This window comes from Bos mutus, chromosome 17 (genome assembly GCF_027580195.1).
Source record: "Bos mutus isolate GX-2022 chromosome 17, NWIPB_WYAK_1.1, whole genome shotgun sequence".
In the NCBI taxonomy this organism is placed as follows: domain Eukaryota; kingdom Metazoa; phylum Chordata; class Mammalia; order Artiodactyla; family Bovidae; genus Bos; species Bos mutus.
Window position 1 is genome coordinate 17,008,911 of NC_091633.1, and position 21,557 is coordinate 17,030,467.

The following is a 21,557-nucleotide window of genomic DNA, read 5'->3' on the forward strand; positions in this document are numbered from 1 at the left end:
CCTTAAAGATGTGCTGTAAAAACTGTTGAGTGGTGGGGAAAGAAAAAAAACAACTACAATCAACGTGAAGAAAACTACAAATGTTACTCCCAGGTCCCCGCTGATCGTCCTCACCGGCCATTCCAGAGACAAGCAGAAGATGGCTTCCCTCCAGAAACAAGCAGGGACTTGCCATTTGGGGCTGAACCACTAGTCCTCACTAATGTGAGTTCCTTCACCTAGAACACTCAGAATCTGTCATCACCTCCACCAAAACTTACCATAATAGTGTGAAAGTTCCAAAGTACTTCAACAGTGATTACTTTTTTTTTTTAACAGTGATTGGACATGGAACAACAGACTGGTTCCAAATAGGCAAAGGAGTACATCAAGGCTGTATATTATCACCCTACTTATTTAACTTATATGCAGAGAACATCATGAGAAATGCTGGGCTGGAAGAAGCACAAGCTGGAATCAAGATGGCCAGGAGAAATATTAATAACCTCAGATACGCAGATGACACCACCCTTATAGCAGAAAGTGAAGAAGAACTAAAGAGCCTCTTGATGAAAGTGAAAGAGGAGAGTGAAAAAGTTGGCTTAAAGCTCAACATTCAGAAAACAAAGATTATGGCATCCAGTCCCATCACTTCATGGGAAATAGATGGGGAAACAGTGGAGACAGTGGCTGACTTTATTTTTCTGGGCTCCAAAATCACTGCAGATGGTGACTGCAGCCAGGAAATTAAAAGACACTTTACTCCTTGGAAGGTAAGTTATGACCAACCTAGATAGCATATTAAAAAGCAGAGACATTACTTTGCCAACAAAGGTCCGTCTAGTCAAGGCTATGGTTTTTCCAGTGGTCATGTATGGATGTGAGAGTTGGACTATAAAGAAAGCTGAGCACCGAAGAATTGATGCTTTTGAACTATGGTGTTGGAGAAGACTCTTGAGAGTCCCTTGGACAGCAAGGAGATTCAACCAGTCCATCCTAAAGGAGATCAATCCTGGGTGTTCATTGGAAGGACTGATGTTGAAGTTGAAGCTCCAATACTTTGGCCACCTGATGCGAAGAGCTGACTCATTTGAAAAGACCCTGATGCTGGGAAAGATTGAGGGCAGGAGGAGAAGGGGACAACAGAGGATGAGATGGCTGGATGGCATCACCAACTCGATGGACGTGAGTTTGAGTGAACTCCGGGAGTTGGTGATGGACAGGGAGGCCTGGTGTGCTGCAGTTCATGGGGTTGCAAAGAGTGGGACACGACTGAGCAACTGAACTGAACTATTAAGAAGCTGCATGAGACTGGAGATCAAAAAGGCTGAGTTCCAAGAGAAGCCACCGCCATGAGAAGCATGCACACTGCAGCCAGAAAGTAGCCCCCACTCACCACAAATGGAGAAAAGCCTGCACAGCAATGAAGACCCACCACAGTCAAAAAATATAATAAATAAGATTTAAAAAAATAAAATAAAATAAAAAACAAAAAGGTTGAGCACTTCAACTCAGAGGAAGAGAATGGTAAAGTTTTTGGAGCAGTGCAAGGCAGACCAGAAAATTGTGGATTCTCAACTTTCACCAAAAATTAGAGCCCTTCCCAGCTCTGGGACAGCCTGTGTGGCCTCAGAAACAAAACTTATGCTCCCGAGCTGATGTTCTGTATCATTTGCAGAGCTCTAGTTAAAAACATCCAAAACAACAATAATCAACAAAGAACCTACTGTGTCAAAGGAATTGCTTTTCTAAAAGATAATGAGTAAATCTGTTAATATGTCCAAATACGAGGGGCTCCACAAGACATACATAGCACAGGACAAATATTACCATATCCAACAAATGTCCTAGGACACCAGTGAGCCTAGAAACACACCAAGGTCATTTGTAAAGGTCAGGGCTTCAAGCTCCAGGTTTCAAGGAAGGAAAGCTTCCAAGACAATATTCAAGAAAAAGAAGTTTCAGGACATAGAGCCACAGGCATGGTGATGGCTCTGAAGGATTGCATGGTGAGCACAAGGCCAGTTTCCCAGCATATCCATGTGAGAATACCCTTGTCAGAAGGCAGGGTGGGACCAGAAAGAGCCTCCCCACTGGTACTGGTTCCCAACTAAGATGAAACCAAGGCAAATAACTGTTTATTCCAGATCAGAAATAAAGGTGGTGAGTTTTCCTAGTGTTAGTTGCTCAGTCGTGTCTGACTCTCGAAACCCCATGGACTGTAGCCTGCCAAGCTCCTCTGTCTATAGGATTCTCCAGGCAAGAATACTGGAGTGGGTTGCCAATCCCTTCTCCAGGAGATCTTCCTGACTCAGGGATCAAACCCAGGTCCCCTGCACTGCAGGCAGATTCTTTACCATCTGAGCCACCAGTGAAGTCCCCCTAAAATGCCCAGTGAAGATTCAAAACAAATAGGCATCCGTCTCTTACCCTCTTCTCTGATGTGAGCTCTATAAAAGTTTATCTCCATTCAATGTAATAGGATAGTCTTGTTCTAAGGGCTGAATCAGGAACAAAACTTGCTTCTGCTGCTGCTGCTGCTAAGTCGCTTCAGTCGTGTCCGACTCTGTGTGACCCCAGAGACGGCAGCCCACGAGGCTCCCCCGTCCCTGGGATTCTCCAGGCAAGAACACTGGAGTGGGTTGCCATTTCCTTCTCCAATGCATGAAAGTGAAAAGTGAAAGTGAAGTCGCTCAGTCATGTCCAACTCTTCGCGACCCCATGGACTGCAGCCTAACAGGTTCCTCCGTCCATGGGATTTTCTAGGCAAAAGTACTGGAGTGGGGTGCCATTGCCTTCTCCGAAACTTGCTTCTAAGATACCTTTAACTTTAGGAATCTAAATCCCTAAGAACCTAAACAACGCCCCAAAATGAATTTTAACATTCTGTAAGTTATGCTACATGCACGTCAGTGAAAACCATGGTGCTGCTCAAAAGAACAATGCAGATTTGTATGCACTGACATGAAAAGATGTCAGGGAGAAATTACTGAAAGGCAAAAAGCAAGTTGAAGAGCAGAGTAGACAGTAACACACCATTTTTGTGAAACAAACTATATACATGTGTGATAGGCACAGGCACAGAAATATTCTTTCCACAACTCATGGTTAAGAGCCAGAAAGAACATACATAACCATTAACATGTGTTTCCCAGGGGACAGCGATTAGAGAGAAAGGTCAAGCATGTTCTCTTTTATTTCATACATTTCCTCAGTGTTTGCATTTTCTTATAATAACCATGGTCTATCTCAATTTTTAAAATTTAAAGTAAGATTTTGTTAAAGGTACTATCAGACTATTGCCAATAAATGACTTCTCTTTATTGCCCTTTGAGCCATAGCTGCAATATCCAGCAATAAATGGGGCTGTTTCTAAATGGATCAGGTCTTCATCTTTAGGACAAGAACAAGAAGACACCTGAAAGGCAGGAGAGCATGAGAATGAATGAAAAGTGTCATGGGCCATGTGGCCAAGAACCACATTCAATTACACAGCCGTGCTATCTGATTATTGCAACACTAGGCTAATTCTACAGAGATGGATGGAAAGACTCACCAGATAAAGGTTATTTTTGTCCTGAAAGGCATACTGCAACTGGGGGATCCAAGGACTTGTACTCCGAGATAATATGTTCTGTTCTTCCTCAAAATATGAGACCTAGGAGGAATAGAAACTATTAAGACAATTATAAAGAACTAAGTGTGATGGGGGAAATGCTCTTTGTTCTCCCTTTAAGCTTAAACTGATACCTAGTTTTGTTTCTTTTTTAAAAAGCCATCACATAGTCCAACATTCCACAAATCTCATTCTTATGCCTACTTTGCTCAATTTTTGCCAGATCCATACAATAGTGTCCAGTTATTTACTTAATGTCTTTCTTCGAAGTCAACCAACATCTTTGAAATTTAAATCTTTCTCTTCATCTTCCCTTACTGAGCAATTCAGTCCTAAAACCATGAGATGGACAATAACCAGATAAACATCCATGACAAGTGACAAGGAAAGCCATGGTAGTCCAGAACAGGGTGACAGGTCCAAGCAGGGTGAGGAGGGAAGCAACCACATGTGGAGCAGACCAATGTGGGGTATCAAAGGCTCACGTATGGTGAGGAAGTCAATCTAGGTCTAGATGACCTAGAGCATCTGAGCCAGTCAAGGTAGAGTTGACGGATGGACACAGGTGCATTAAATAAGTAAAAAACATCGAGGGTGATATCAGAGTTACAAACATGGAAAGGGTGAAAATGATAACAAACCTTATGAAGCTGGAGAGGACTTGGAGATGCTGATGTGAATACATGGTTTTCAACATACACAAGTAGATACAGAAATAAATACAGATGTTAATGTTCGTGTGTATGAGGTAGGTATGCTGCATACACGTACATGTATTTCCTGGCCTTGTCCACTGAATGGAGTCTGGCAGTAATGACATCCTGATAGCAAAGAGAACACCTCGTGCCCAGACCTTGGCCTCTAAATACTGTTTTCCACTTAAAAAAATAAATAAATAACAAAATGCAGGGCTCCCAGAGAAATGACTGACTGTGGGGCTGAGGCAGGTAAAGTGAGTTTAAGAGCCCAAACATCTTGTATCAGAAAGTAACACAGAATTCAAAGATGGGGAATATGTCAAAAAGATATACAAAAGCCAACCTGAAGAGATTCTCATTGGCCAACTTGGGAACAATTTGAGTATAAAAACATATACTGACAGGAATGGATTGTAACTCATTGACAGGCAAATGCAAGTGCATACAGATATAAATAAATGGATGGGTTGAAAGTTTTATCAGAAACAGGTACTTCCCCAGTTTGAAAGTATCTCCTTCCAAAATACCTATGCAATTACAAAGAGGAAAGGAGTAACTTGCAGTGAAAGGTGGCAGATACCAACGTGACATCCTCAGGAACGTGACAAGCCGCAACTGAGACTCCCCTGTCGGGATGAAATGAGAGGAACAGAGCATCCTGTCTGTGACAGTCCTGCGTGGCTCAGGTAACTAACGGGTGGGTGGCTTTAATTAGCTCCTGGATATGTGAGATTTTTAAATCCCCCAGCATATACCTCACACGGGGTGACTCAAGTCATTCACCCGGAGGAGCACACCTGGGCAAGGGTCCCTATCCCTCACCTGCAGTATGGGATGTGCTGAGTGAGGGTCTCTATCCCTCACCTGCAGTATGGAACGTGCTGGATTCATTTCCTTTTCTATGCACCATTGCCCATATGAAATATAAAGAGCATAAGGCTACATCTAAGGCCTCTTCCAAGGACCTAGGATACACCAGACCCAACAGGTGCTTGGTAGGTGTGGCCTGATGGCAGGTGCTTCTTAGGTGCTGGGAGGCTCAGTGAGCATCTTCCACACCTCTCTTCCAAATGATCTGCAACATCCTGTCATGTAATCATTCTATGAAGTTGCCCACATTTCATTCCTGAACAAAAGACACAGCATTCTCAGATTCTGACAAGCAGCTTCCTGCCCTCTGCTGTGTCTTTGACCAGAGGTCACACAGTCACTGAAGTGCTGAAACCCCGATCCCAACCTTCTGCTTCCAAAAGCCTATGTGAACCCCAAGCGTCTCACAAATTAAATTCCAACTCCAAAAACCAGTTCTTGGGGGAGATGATGAGTTACCGTTTAATGGGTACAGAGTTTCAGTTTAGGATGATGAAAAAGTTCTAAAGGTGGACAGTGGTGATGGTGACGCAACACTGCCAATGTACTTAATGCCACAGAACTGTACACTCAAAAATAGTTCAAGTGGTAAATTTTATGTGATGCATATTTTATCACAGTAGCCAGAAGGGAGTTCTTGAGGTTTCCCACCAATCACCTCCTCCCAACTCCCATGTCCTTACTTCTCCTCATTTTCCAGTCTATTTGTTCTAAACTTCTAAACACACACAAACACAGACATCTGCATAGCATTCTAGCACTTACACCTCCAGAACAGCACACTTCTACCTGGTACATTCTCGTCACTTCTCCCTGCCCAGAACCCATGTTCCCTCTCAGCAGTGTGAACCTGCCCTGTCTCTGGCTCACCCACACCTTTCCTCATTCTGTCGTTTGTGAATTTGCTAACTGCTCCCTCTTTTGTGATGCTTTAGCTCCTAAGGGCCTGCTTTATGGATCTGCCATTTTTCCTCAACTTTCCAAGGCTGTGCTGAAACCCTGAAACTAACAGCCACGGAGCTTTGATTCCTTTTGCAGACTTCCCACAGAGCTGGGTCCATTATCGGACACATGATGTGCTCTCGAACATGGGTAACTAATAAATTACTCTCTGAACACCAAGGCTGATGGCCGTCTCTCTAGAAACACTGCAAATGAATCAATAACGTCTGGGAGCAGCAGCCTTGTTTAAAGAGAGAGAAAAACACCACAACCAGAAAGATAACTTCTCACCTCCTCTCAGACTGGCAACTCCCTAGCCACAGAACAATTTAATTTCTTCAGAGGCCTGTTTTAAAACCAAATACCAAAAAAAAAAAAAAAAATCAAGTACAGAGGCCCCCAACACAAATATATAAGATGTGTACAAAAGCAAAGGCTATCTAACTCACCGCATGATATGCACATCTCTGAATTCCCAGTGGATGGTCACAAAAGATCATCTCAAATTCATTAGTGAAAAGGCCAAGTTGGTTCTGAATAATATGCAACTATAAAAACATGATCAAGCAACCCAAGGGAGCTTGTCAATCTTCAAAATTAGTCAATATCAGTTCAAGAAAGCATGCTCAGACCTTCCTGGCTACGCCACAGTAATTAAAACTAGGGATGCAGAGGAAAACCGGCTCCATCCCAGGTGTCAATTCAGCAGATTCTCATCTCTGCAATGAACCTGCTGGTTCAGACAGGGGAGGCTGGATGTTAAATACTCCTACCTGCTCCTGGGCCAACAAGGCCTTCTTCTTCATGACTTTCATGGCATAGACATCCCCAGTCGCTTTCTCTCTGACCACCTGTACTTCAGCAAAGTGACCGCAGCCTACGACACTTCTCACTTCAAAGTCCTTCACTGAAGGCTGGAGCTCTTGCAACTCAGCTATGATATCGGAATCTGCAAAAGACGGAAGAGTGACTCCTGGATCCATAACGTACTTCAAATACTCGTATCTTTATGAAAGCAAGAAGAAAGGAAGAAAGAAGAAAGCGTTGCTGTATCTTCCCTCACTGTCAGGAGACATTTAGTCACTTTCTCCTTGTCGTGAATAATTATAAAATCAGCACAAAAGTGTTTTTTCTATGCTAAGTTAAAATTAAGGGCTCCAGAAATTCCAACGCACAGTTTCCATGGCAGCTATGATCTGAATCCTGTAGATGCAGAAAACAGGGGAAGGAGAACAGAAATCATGCTTTTCCTCCCCCTCTCCGGGGGCTGCAGGGCAGTGAGTGTGGTCAAACATGTCATCAGCATCTGGACTGGTTTATAATGGGATATGAGCAATGTGATCCCCATCCTTAGTTGACTTTAGGGTTGACTTCCAGAACATTCCATCCTGATTCCATATGTTCTACTCAGTTTTACTCCATTAGCCCAGGTCTTATCTCCCTTGCATCGTGTCAGTAAATACCATCCTTGCCATACATAGTATGTAGCAGCACTACCACGGGAGAAAAAGCCTGAGCTTGAGGAACCAAGCAGAGGCCTGACCTTGGCCCTGCAGAGCTGACGTGTCACACAGCTTGATGGGTTTGCAACTGTCTCTTTTCTAGGCATAGTTTTACTCCTTTTCTGAATGCAATCTCTCAGCCGGTGTCTTCCTCTATCCTAAAAGCTTTAACAAAAGCATCAGACACACAGATAAAGCACTTTAAACAACAGACATTAATTTCTCAAAGTTCTAGAGCCTGTTGAGAACCCACTTCCTGGCTGACAGGCAGCCCCTGTATTTCTCATATGGTAGGAGGAAAAGGAGCCCTCATCTCTCTTCCTCTTCTTCTAGGGACATGAATTCTATAATGGAGCCTACCTTGATGAATTCATCTACATCTAATTATCTCCCAAAGGCTTCACTTTTGGGGGGTCAAAGCCTCAACATATAAATTCGGGGAACTGGAGAAGGAAGCAGAAGGTTGGTAAAAACATTCAGTTCCTAACAGTCAGAGATTCTCCGTGTTTAAAGTATGGACTAAACAGGTAGCAAATTTGGAATCTAACATACATTTATTAACAACATTAAATTGGGGCATCACAGGGTAGATATATAGTGATTCTAATGATCTAAAGAATAGAATGGAATGTAAATATTAGAGAAATGCAAATCAAAATTATGAGGTACCATCTCACACTGGTCAGAATGGCCATCATTAAAAAGTTGACAAATAACAAACGCTGGAGAGGGTGTGCAGAAAAGAAAACCCTCTTACACTGTTGGTGGGAATGTAAACTGGTATAGCCACTATGAAAAACAGTATATAGGTTCCTCAAAAAAACAAAAAATGGAGCTAACATACAATACGGCAATTCCACTGCTGGGCATATACCCAGACAAAATTGTAATTTGAAAAGATGCATGCACTCCCATGCTCACAGCAGCACTACTTACAATAGCGAAGACGTGAAGCAACCTAAATGTCCTCTGACAGATGAATAGACAAAGAAGATGAGGTATATACATACAGTGGAATACTACTCAGTCACAAAAAGAGGATGAATACCATTTGCAGCAACATGGACAGACCTCGAGATTATCATACTAAGCAAAATAAGTCTGGCTTCCCTGGTGGCTCCGACAGTAAATGATCCACCTGCAAAGCACGAGACCTGGGTTCATTCCCGGGGTTGGGAAGATCCCCTGGAGGAAGGCATGGCAACCCACTCCAGTATTCTTGCCTGGAGAATCCCATGGGCAGAGGAGCCTGGTGGGCTACAGTCCATGGGGTCGCACAGAGTCACGTAGAGTCAGACACAACTGAGCGACTAAACAACAGCAACATACACACACAAGCAAAGTAAGTCAGAAATAGAAAAACAAAATATCATATAATATCACTTACACATGGAATCTAAAATACAAATGAACGTATCTATGAAACAGAATCACAGACAGAACACACTTCTGGTTGCCAAGGGGGTTGGGTGGGAGGAAGGACTGGGAGCTTGGGATTAGCAGATATTAACTGTTATTTATAGGATGAAGAAACAACAACGTCCTACTGTGTAGCACAGGGAACTATATTCAATATCCTGTGATAAACCATAATGGGAAAGAATATGAAAAAGAATATATATATATACATGTATTATATAACTGTATTGGTGTACAGCAGAAACTAACATAACATTAGTAAATCAACTATACTTCAATAAAATATTTTTTAGAAAAAGGAATAGAGCAGAACAGCTGTGACTGACCAAATCCTTCAGTCCTGTCCATTACAGGGAAACTGCACCATATACAGGGTTATACTCCAAAGGAAGACAACAGTAATGTGTCATCAGAATTATCCTGGAGAATCCCTCAGAAAGATGTCATGGTGAAGACCAAGGGACTCTTGAAATCCCACAGGTGCACTGAAGCCACTTCTGCGGGAGGGCACCAGGCAGAGCTGGGAGCTACAATCATTTGGCAAGTTGTTCACACAACTAAAGGAACAGAGCCCAACAAAGGGCAGAGCCATTTCATAACCACAGTCATTTGGCAGCACATTAATGAATTAGCCAATGCAATTTTAATTGTTGCTACCCACTCCCTTTCTTGGTTGCATGGGTGGAGTTGAATTCATTTGGATCAAAGGCACATGTGATGAGCACCACTGCACTAACAACATCTCTTATTTGTTATCCTAAAAACATCTTCTTTGTTTGAGGAATCAGGCAAGAGGGGTGAGTAGATTCACTTCATTTCACCGTGGCCATTGTAAAACAAAAAAATAAATCTAGAGCGCCTTCAGGGAGGATTCCATGCAGAAGCAGAACTGAAATGTGGCATATTTTCCTTTTGCCTTGACATCACTGTGTCAAGCCCAGTCTTTCTTCCCTGTCTTCTTCCAAGTTTCTCTCAGACCTAGTACTTGAGTTTTTGAATTATTAATTTCCCAAATATGCTGACTTGCAATTTTCTGACTTGAACCTGATTTCATTACTGCTTGCACACAAGGCCTCTCCTGATTCTTCTGTAAGGCCTTGGGCCCCCGCGTTGCTTACAGCACTGTCCAACTTAATAACTCTGGGTCTGTCTCCAGCAACCAGCAGGCATCTCAATCACCCCAGCAGACAAAACTGCTTGCAGGCAAAACCACCATGACACTCTCAGAATTCTGAGAAACCACTCCAAGTCGCAATGTTGTTATTCAAAGACTTTGGGATTATCAAGGTGAACAGGTGAGATGCCAGACTCGTACCTATGACTGTGAAAAATAACCCTGCACAACTTCTCTTCCCACCAGCAACTTCTGTGACTACAAAACCACATCAACCTTCATCCCCACCCACTATGAACACGGTGGTAACTGACATTGAGGTAGAGACCCAAAGCATGAAATGAAAATGCAGTCAGAGAATGATCTTCCCAGATACATATATAGATCCAGGGAGCAAAAGCCACCACAGCTGAATGCTGCTTCCTTTGTTAAAACTCAGTATTACAACACTTCACTGTCTAGGAATGCATCCTTCACAGAAATGTTCAAAAGACACACATATCAAGATACATATCATAAGATGGGCACTGCTTGTTACAGAAAAATCAGAAACAATGTAGAGGTCTACAATTAACAGGAAAGTGGAAACAGCGTAAGCGTTCACCCACAGAAAAGAATACTAGACACATATTTAAAAGAATTAAGTAGCTCAACCTCCACTGGAGTCTCTTTAAGGACAAGGATTTGCTTCTGTTTTGATCACTACTGTAAACCCAGTGCTCAAAACAGCAGCAGGCACATAGCGAGCACTCCACAAATATTTGTTAAGTAAATATATTGCTAGGTGAGCAACGCTAGTGGCAAAACATTATCAACATACAACCCATTTTGCATAAAATTAAACCAGAATAATGTTAGAGCCTCTTGATGAAGGTGAAAGAAGAGAGTGATAAAGCCGGCTTAAAACTCAACATTCAAAAAACTAAAGATCATGGCATCCAGTTCCATCACTTCATGGCAAATAAATAGGGAAAAAAATGGAAACAGTGACAGATTTTATCTTCTTGGGCTCCAAAACCACTGCAGATGATGACTGCAGCCACAAAATTAAAAGATGCTTGGGAAGAAAAGTTATGACAAACATAGACAGTGTATTAAAAAGCAGAGACATCACTTTGCCAACAAAGATCCATATAGTCAAAGCTATGGATTTTTCAGTAGTCATGTACTGAAGTGAGTGTTGGATCATAAAGAAGACTAAGCACCAAAGAACTGATACTTTCAAACTGTGGTGCTGGAGAAGACTCTTGAGAGTCCCTTGGACAACAAGAGAGATCAAACCAGTCAATCCAAAAGGAAATCAACCCTAAATATTCATTGGAAGGACTGATGCTGAAGCTCCAATACTTTGGCCACCTGGTACAAAGAACCGATTCAGTAAAAAAGACCCTGATGCCAGGAAAGACTGCATGCAGGAGAAGGGGGTAACAGAGGATAAGATGGTTGGATGGCATCACCAACTCAAAGGACATGAGGTCTGAGCAAACTCCAGGAGATAGTGAAGGACACAGGAGCCTGGTGTGCTGCAGTCCATGGGGTCACAAAGAGTTGGACACGACTTGAGCAATTGAACAAAAAAATGTTAGAATACACATGGTAAAGGGTTCATTGTTCAAGCTACTTGATTGGTATGTGGGGGTTTATGACACTTGTCTCTTTACTGTTAAGCTATGTTTGAACAATTCCACAATAAATATCTTATAAGGACAAAAGAAAAGTTGCAATACTATGCACTGAACCATTAACAGTGGTTATCTTAGGTAAGATTTTGAGGGATTTTCCTTCCATTCTGATCTTTTATATTTAACTTTGTATTTTTTTTAATTTTTATTGAAATATAGTTGATTTATAATGTGTTTTCAGGTGTACAGCAAAGTGATTCAGCTACATATATATATTTTTAAGATTCTTTTCCATTATAGGTTATTACAAGATAATGAATATAGTTCCCTCTGCTATAGGTCCTTATTGGTTACCTATTTTATGTATGAGTGAGTGAAGTGAGTGAAGTCACTCAGTCGTATCTGACTTTTTGCGACCCCATGGATTGTAGCCTACCAGGCTCCTCTGTCCATGGGATTTTCCAGGCAATAGTACTGGAGTGGATTGCCATTTCCTTCTCCAGGGGATCTTCCCGACCCAGGGATCGAACCTGGGTCTCCTGTATTGTAGACAGACACTTTACCATCTGAGCCAGCAGGGAAGTCACCTATTTTATGTATAGTAGCGTGTATACTGGAGAAGGCAATGATACCCCACTCCAGTACTCTTGCCTGGAAAATCCCATGGATGGAGGAGCCTGGAAGGCTGCAGTCCATGAGGTCGTGAGGGTTGGACACGACAGAGCGACTTCACTTTCACTTTTCACTTTCATGCATTGGAGAAGGAAACGGCGACCCACTCCAGTGTTCTTGCCTGGAGAATCCCAGGGACGGGGGAGCCTGGTGGGCTGCCGTCTATGGGGTCGCACAGAGTCAGACACGACTGAAGCGACTTAGCAGCAGTAACAGCAGCAGTGTGTATATGTTAATCCCAACTCCTAATTTATTCCTTCCCCACCTTACACTTTGGTAACTATAGGTTTGTTTTCTATGTCTGTAAGTCTCATTTGTTTTGTAAATAAGTCCACTTGTATCAGTTGTTAGGATTCCACATATAAGTGATATCATATGACATTCGTCTTTCTCTTAGTATGATAGTCTCTAGGTCCATCCATGTTGCTACAAGGAACTTTGTACTATGCTTACAATGGTGGGCGGCGGAGGGCGGCTCGGAGGAACTTAAAAGTAGTGTTTTGCCCAAAGTACTAAGATTGTGAACATACAGAAGAGTTTGCCTGCAGAGAATGTAGCTGAAAGAGGGTAAAATTTCAGCCACTGTCAAATCACCGAGAAAAGTCCAACTTTAACAATTATCAACACTTTTTTTTGTCTGTATGTTTTAACATCACATTTGTTTATTTTTTACATAAAATATGTGATACACTGCTTAACATTTTGCTATTTATTCTGTTTATCAGCAATAATCAGTCAACCAATATTTATTAAATACCTTCTGTGTGTGTCCATGCAAACTTGGTCATGTCTGACACTTTGCGACTTCACGGACTGTAGCCTGCCAGGGTCCTCCGTCCATGGAATCTTCCAGGCAAGAATATTGGTGTGGGTTGCCACTTCTTTCTCCAGGGGGGTCTTCCTGACTCAGGGATCAAACCCATGTCTCTTGCATCTCCTGCATTGGCAGGAGGATTCTTCACCACTGTACAACCCGGGAAGCCCCACCTTCTGTGTACCAGACCCAGTTTTAGGCAAAAAGCCTAGCTTAGCAATTAAGAAATGAAGAATTCCTCCCTGATTCCCAAATGCCAGCTCCCTGCCCTCCCTTGGCCCAAACTAGGGGCACTGCTTCAGGGCTGTATTATTCTGTCTCAATTCCTCCAACAGTCCCAGAAGAAATTTTCTATCTCTATGGCAAGCCTCAAGAAACTTATGTGGTAACAGCTGTTGGACCCTTCTTCCCACAGAAAAATGAAGCTTACATTCTAAAACAGAAACTCAAAGAGGGGGGAAAAAAACATACTAATGCAATCACCCTTTTCCAATCATAATCTCTCAACCATCCTCTCCAGGAAGCCTCTTTAAAAATCTGAAACAGTTTCCTGAAAGAGAAATCTATTAGAAAAATCTACATTTCACAAGTCTAGTCTCCTGATTACTGAATGAGTCTAGAAGATCCACTGCTTTAAAGGATGATCCTAACTGGAGGGCAATCTCAAGAAGGTGCATGTTGAAAGCTCAGTAAATTAGTCTTGTCACAAGCTTCTCCTTCCCCTCCTACTCCCTATTTGAGAGTTTAAATACTCAACAAAATAAGGTGGGAGCTTATTCAAACAAATATAGAATCATGAACAAATATGCCAAGTGCATTTTAAAGTTAAAGGTACACAATATGTTAAACATTGAGGTTTACGGTTATCATTATTGGGCAACATTTACTGAGTGTCTCTACGTGCCAGGCAACATAAGCCTGGACTGTGCACTATCTCATTCAATCCCTGTATCAGATATGCCTTTTCCCCCATCGTTCAGATGAGGACACTGAGAACAAACAAGTTACATGTAAATACCGATGTCACTTACTAGACATACATTGGTTTCATCCATTCAAAACTCCCAGGTCCTTTAGGTAACAGCACATCCCCCATTCCATGAGGTCCCAGTGATCATGGTGCCCCGGACCCCTGGGCACCTACATGAGGCCAATCACAATACTTCACACCCTGGCCCAGTGACTGGTCAAGGGATGGGCAAGTGACCCAAACCAGAGCCAATGAGAATCTTCCCTGAGATTGCATGAATAGAGACAGAACACGATACACGTTGGGTACAGTGGGGCAGCCAGCAGCCAAAGACAGTGCCCAATGCGTGTGCTTTGTTGTTCCCCGGCACAAGAAATCTGGGTGGCCCCACTGCCTCACTGCAACCCATGGAATGCAGCCAAAGAGATTCTATGTCCCTTCCAGACCTAAGCCCTGAGAAGGCCTGGCAGCTTCCACTTTTGTATTTGGAAACCTTGAGTTGCCATGGAGGACATCTAGACATCTCTGCTAGAGTGACAGCGTAGACCATGGGTCAGTAGCTTTGTCTCAAAGGGTCAGACAGTAAACATTTTGGGCGTTGTAGGCCATATGGTCACACCTACTCAAACGCCTTGTGATGTGACAGCAGCCATAGGGAACAGGTGAAGCTGCGTTCCAGGAGAACTCTGTTTATAAAGCAGGCATCCCAGGCTGTAGTTGGCTGACCCGTCATGGAGAGACCACACAGAACAGCCATATGGAGAGCAAGAAGCTCTGAGACTTCACAGAGAGAGAGACAGGCCTACTAGTCTCAGAGTCCTGGGGGAGCCCAGCCTTCTAGGTAACGTGCCAGACAATGGGTGGGTCATCCATTCCAGCCCAGATGCCCACAATCCTGACCCATGTCACATGGAATGGAAGAATTCTCATCGAAGCCTAGTCGACCCACAGAATCATGATTCTTGTTTTAAGTCACTAAATTTTAGGGTGGTTGGTTACACTGGAAAGTCGTGTGAGACGTGGTTTTCACAAGCCTTTCAGACTTGGCACTGTACGCCTTTGAGGCCACATAATTCTGTGTGGTGGGGGCCATCCTGTGCATTGCAGGATGTTTATCAGCATCTTTGGGCTCCACTCGTTAGCTACCAAGAGCACCCTCCCTGCCAGCTGAGACAACCAAAATTGTCTCCAGATACTGCCACATGTCCCTGGGGTAGGAGAAATCGCCACTGGTCAAGAAACACTGGAGGCAGGTGAAAAAATACAAAACTAGGAACCAGCAAGCAGCCAACTTCCCCACCACGTGCAAGTCAGGTAGAGTCAAGAACAGGGTGAGGGCAGGGCCAGTTTATGACTTTCATAGTCCCTAGGCACTTGCCTTCATCAGCCCCTTGCTCCATTAAAAAAAAAAAAATTTATACAAATATATATATTTTTGTGACCACATTGGTATAAAGATGAATATAATCCAGAATCATTACAGATTATTATACCCATATTTTTTATGATTTTAAAATAAAATTAAACTAATTACAATAATTGTGAATACTGTAGATGCTAAGCACTGTGTTCACAATGCCTAATGAATAATCAGCCTTGAGTGAATACAATGAAGGAGCCAGAGACATTTAAGTCCTTGGAACCAGCCATGCCTAAAATTTGACCCATCCCTGGACTCTCAGTTTCATGAGCCAAAAAAATTTACTTTTGGGGATAAACAACATGGTTCTACTGTATAGCACGGGGAACTATATTGAATATCCCATGGTAAATCATAATGGAAAGGAATATGAAAAAGAGTGTGTGTGTATATATATATATATAACTGAATCACATCATTGTACAGTAAAAGTAACACAACATTGTATATCAACTATACTCAATAATTTTTTTTTTTAATTCACTTTTTGGCCTAAGCTAGTTTGAGATGAGTTTCTATCACTCACAATCAAGAGGCCTGATTCATCCGGTCTCCTAGCAATGGCAGGTAGAAGCTGACCTTGAAGTTGGGTCCATCTAAAGCAGAAATTCCTACCCACTCCCTCCAACCACAAACGCATCCCACCTCCAGTATCCTTCTAATTCTCACTAAGCAGGACAATTTTCAAGAAAAAGTTCTCCCCACACTTACACTTTTGGACAAAGTTGCTCACGTGCTTAATCTTCATCAGAGCCGGCTGACTGCATTCTTTAAAGAGAACAAAGAGGGCATCTAATATCGCTTCTCGGGAAAGAAGAGACATCTGCTGTTGAGTCATGGAGGGTGGTTTCCCCTAAAAACAGCAAACAGCAGATGGAGACACTGTCAATAATGAAAAGCTTTGATCAATAACATCCACGCAGAGTAAATTGCAAGCCACCAACTCAACTAACTGCTCACGACACACGCTAGCAGCGGAATTTGGTGGCCTCATCCTTTAAAGTGACGTCCATTGACAGTCATTAAGTTATCACTTGTATGTGGGCTTCTTCCTCCTGCACCTGGGGAGAAAAACTTCACCAGCACGCCATGAATAAGAAACAGTTCCTCTGTCTTAGTAGTCTGAGGCTCATGGGGACATTTACTCTGGACCCTGCTGGTCCCGTCACATCTCCGTGCCTCTTCAGGAGGACACAATGAATGCCTCTTCCTCCCTGTGTTCCTACAGGTTTGTTTAACATAACTTCAGTTTCTTTAATTCACTCAAACCATAAAGGGTCGTGTGAATGGAGTGACTGCACTGAAGCTGAATTTTTCATGATCTCAGGCAACAGTTGCAAACTGGCAGACTGCATCTAGCCCACAGACATGTTTTGTTTGGCCTGTTATATTTAAAATAATTTATCTGCCAATATTGAAAAATCACGAGATTTCACACCAAAAGAAAAGGGGCCGGGGGAGGGGATTTTTGGCTTCTCATGATACACAGGCAGATCTGGCAACACCGTACCACATTCCTGCCTGGGGAGGCTGAGCTGCAGCTGAGGAGCACTGCGCCTCTAGAAAGTGGATGTGTTCGGCACTTCACTGCAGACTCGACTCACAGCTCTTCCATCTGGCCCATCTGACTCCTTTACACTCACTGTCTGGCCACCCAAGACATGAGTTCACACCCCTGGTCTAGAGGAATGAATCCCATGTGCCACGGACTATATGCAGTTCTCTCTGCAAAGCTGGCCACCAACAATTCTAACTCTAAAAGCACTTGCCACTGCATCCATCAAGCGTCAGAGTCTATTTCCTCTTCCCATGAATCTGCTGTCGCCATGACTCATGTGAAACAACAGAACATAACACAAGTGACCCAGTGCCAGTTCAAGATGCAGCCCTTAAGAAGTCTGGCAGCTTCTACTTTTGTTTTTTGGGGGAAGCCAGCTGCCAAGTTAAGAAGCTTGGGCTAGACCACGTGACAATCAAATCTCACCCACTGTCTGTTTTTATAAATAAAGCTTTATTGGAACACAGCCATGCCTATTAATTTACACATCATCTATGGCTGTGTGTGTGTGTGTGTTAGTTGTTCAGTCTCATGCAGCTCTTTTCGACCCTATGGACTGTAGCCTGCCAGGCTCCTCTGTCTGTCCATGGAATTCTCCAGGCAAGAATACTGGAATGGGTTGCCATTTGCTTCTCCAGGGGATCTTCCAAACCCAGGGATTGAACTCAGGTCTCCTGCATTGCAGGCAGATTCTTTACTGTCTGAGTTTCTGTGCTATAAATAGAATAGCAGAGTTCAGTAGTTGCAGCGGAGACCTTAGGGCCAATGTACTATTCACAGAAAAATTACAAGCCCCAGGTTAGACTGAGTGAGTAACAAAAGACTTTGGAGAAGAGGTCACTGGACGAACTGAGGCACCCCAGTCCGCAGTCGGCACCCAGATGTTTCAGTCCCAGCCAAGCTCTCAACTCAACACAACCCATGAGTGACCCCAGCAGAAGAATCCCCTAGTTGCATGCAGGCAACCAACAGAATTGTAAGAAAAAGTAAATCATGGCTGCTTTAAACTTTGTGAGCGCTTTGTTACACAGCCCTGGATGACAGAAACAAACTGACTGTAACAGCCCAATAGCAGCCTCCTCAGCCAGAACCAGAAGCGTGATGGGCCCTTTCCTGCCCGCTCCCTGGCACTGGCCAGCACACACCATTAAAGCAGGGGTCACTCCACTACATCTCTGCACGCGGCTGAACCTAGCCCACCAGGTCGGTCCACGCCCACCACTAACCCAGTCCCCAAGTGGCAGACGGGAGCTCCGCTCCCAGGATGCCTGCTCCTGAGCCACCTCATCAGTCACAAACTGACCGGTGAAGCCAGCTAAGGCCACAGAGTCTGCCGCCTCAGATAACCAGGCTCTACTGAGAGCCGGAGGACGATACTAGAGCAGCCCAGACTTCCTCAGACCCTGCCGCTTTCTTGTGTTGTGTGGCACCTTCCTACTCTGGGTGCAATAGCTGAGAGGCAGGCACAAGCTATAGGGGCCCTACTCAGCACCACAGTGGACCTGCCCCCAAGCAAGCGACCAGCTGTGGTCCTGCTGACCATTGGTCAGTGCCACAGTGGGCCCCTCCCCCAAGCAAACAACCGTTACTGAGCAACTGTCAATCAGCCACTTTCGGTGGTCCTGCTCAGCCACTGGTCAGTGTCACAGTGGGCCCCTCCCCCAAGCAAGCAACCATTAGTGAGCAACTGTCAACTAGCCACTTTCGCTGGTCCTGCTCAGCCATTGGTCGGTGCTACAGTGGGCCCTTCCCCAAGCAGGCAACCGTTAGTGAGCAACTGTTAACCAGCCACTTTCGGTGGTCCTGCTCAGCCATTGGTCAATGCCACAGTGGGCCCCTCCCCCAAGCAAGCAACCGTTAGTGAGCAACTGTCAATCAGCCACTTTCGTTGGTCCTGCTCAGCCATTGGTCAGTGCCACAGTGGGCCCCTCCCCCTCTTGTAATATAAACGGGGCCAGAACTCCGACTGAGGGAAGATGGTTTTCTGAGATGCCAGTCTGCCATTTTCTCCATCTGCTAGCTTTCCAATTAAAATAGTTATTCCTTGTTCCAACAACTCATATCCTGATTTATTGGCCTGCCCTGTGGCAAGCAGAACAAGCTTGGGCTCAGTAACACGACTACTTTTGAGTCACCCGGAGAACTTAACTAAAAACCAAAAACCAGATTCTCAGGTACCATCCCCAACCTACTGAATTAGAATTTACCAGTCTGTAGCTAAGAATATATTTCAGTAACACCTCCTCCCAAAACAGTCAGACCTCAGCCAGGTTTGTGAAGCACTGAGTCAGACCACACTATCTGTCACTGTAGAGTTCTGCCACTTCCTGGGAAAATAAGATTCCTAGTTTTTCTCTCCTCTGATGAGTTTAGACTAAGCAGCAGTTCCCAAATACAGTACTGAGTCTTAACAAAGTTTTCACATCTGTCATAAAGTAAGAAAAAGTGAACACTGCATGATGACTCTTTTATAAAGCTAAGTGTATTCAAATTGTAAAATGGTCCTTTATTCTGAAACAACATCCTTCCCCTCTTGGTGTTTTTTTAAAATATCCTCTCTTTATGAAATAAAAGGACCAGAAGATAATAGCGTTTTCTTTTTTGTGTTTTTTTACATCCCTTACTTAGCAAAATACAAAGTTGGCAAACCTCAGTCAGCCTAGCAAATTTGTAAAATTTTGCTGGCTCAAAAATCTAAAAGACTGCCAACCACTGACCTGGAACTCTTGGGGAGGTACTTACTGTCAAGTAGAAACTGAGACCCTATCTACATGGAAAACAAAACCACTACTCTCTAACCAAACCTCATTAAAAGGACACTGGGATAGGGATAAAGTGGGATAATCAGTTAGTTTAGAAATCCCACAAGGGGATTAAAGACAAGAGGGAATTTTAAGGGCATTTGGGAGACTGTTATAAGCTAATGATCACTCTAGAAAAGAACCCAGTAACCTAGCAATAATCTCCCCTGATGGCTCAGATGGTAAAGAATCTGCCTGCAATGCGGGAGACCGGGTTCAGTCCCTGGGTTGAGAAGCTCCCCCTGGAGAAGGGAATGGCTACTCACTCCAGTATTCTTGCCAGGGGAATTCTATGGACAGAGGAACCTGGCAGGCTTCATACAGTCCATGAGTCACAAAGAGTTGGACCCAAAGGAGCGACTGACACTTTGACCTCAGTAACAATCTACACTACCCTGAAGGAAGACCAGATGCATCCATTTGCCAGCCACACTCAAGCCACAGGTGCCAATAGTTTAAACACAAGACAATAGATATCAGGTCTGAATCTTGTTACATGAAGTCAGGGAGTTAATGATCCTTGAAGAACAGCATTTCTGCAGGTAGTCAAGACAGGAAGAGAGGGGAAAAGGGAAAGAAACTAGGTGAAAGGGGTCATAATATCAAAACCTGAGATGAATTACCATATTTTAGTATATATTAAATGACCTTTCTTCTGTTAACATACATATGATTTAAATAGCGCCCTGACAGTCCTCTTTAGCCACACAGGGTCAAAGGAGAACTAAAGACCTAAGCCTTGAACTCTACCCCAAAATAAGGAAGGTGGTCTACTCCACTCCCCACTTTTTCTTTGACTATAAAAATATAGCCCTCTTTGTTCTCAGTGCTGTGCTCCCCTGCCAGACTATGTGTATCTCTCACAAGCATCCTCTGCTAATAAACTCACTCTTTGCAATTTTCATGCTGAAAAGAACCTGAGCTTCAGAAAGTTCTGACACAAGGTGAGCAGTTTCAATTAAAAGACAATGACTTTGACCCCCACACTGCAATAGAAGACCCAGTGCAGCTGAATTAAATCTAAAACAACAACAGTGCGTTCAAGTCCCCTCCTAACTCAGGAATGATGGATTCAAGTCCCAATCTGAGTTTTGGCTAGGTCCAAGTCCCACCCAAGAAGGAGTGGGGTTTCAGCTGGATGGGGGGCAAAAACAGTATCCTTATTCTGCTTATATTAAAGCAAGTGCTAGGGTTATGCTATGCTTGCAAATAACAGCTTTTCAGGGCTCAGGGTGGAACTTGTTTAAAAAAAAGGATGAATTGGGGATTTACACACAATCTTTGCTGGTATAATGACATTTAAATACAAGATACACTTACTAAACTCTGATATACACTGGCAATGTTGCCCAGCAGTAACACACCCACACCAAAAATGGGGTATGGCTTTGTCATTTAAAAGCTGCGTGATTCTGAGCAAGTCTATGTCCCTCTCCATATCTGCACATTATAAGAATTTTGTCATAAGTTGGAAGTTTGGGAGTAAAACAATTAATGGGTTAAAAAGTGGTAGCTCTCCAGTCAGGTGAGGTTAAAAATAGACCATAAGAGAAAAATACC

At 43.5% G+C, this 21,557-nt stretch overlaps 1 protein-coding gene and 1 non-coding gene across 7 annotated transcripts in view; both read right to left on the reverse strand.

Annotated features, from left to right (window-relative positions):
* The window catches only part of CIT (citron rho-interacting serine/threonine kinase), a 174,675-nt gene that overhangs the window by 148,780 nt on the left and 4,338 nt on the right, over positions 1-21,557 (reverse strand). For 5 of the 6 annotated variants that reach the window (XM_070386137.1, XM_070386136.1, XM_070386133.1 and 2 more), the window contains exons 3-5: positions 16,350-16,491; positions 6,879-7,054; positions 3,536-3,637 (exon numbers count right to left, since the gene is read on the reverse strand). In XM_070386137.1, the coding sequence (XP_070242238.1) occupies positions 3,536-3,637; positions 6,879-7,054; positions 16,350-16,491 (420 nt within the window). Of the gene's footprint in view, positions 1-2,409; positions 2,716-3,535; positions 3,638-6,878; positions 7,055-16,349; positions 16,492-21,557 lie in introns of those variants that run through there. The other variant, XM_070386139.1, reaches the window with a different exon arrangement.
* Positions 12,272-12,343, reverse strand: TRNAC-ACA (transfer RNA cysteine (anticodon ACA)). The gene has a single exon. It is a non-coding gene; the product is annotated as a tRNA-Cys (tRNA).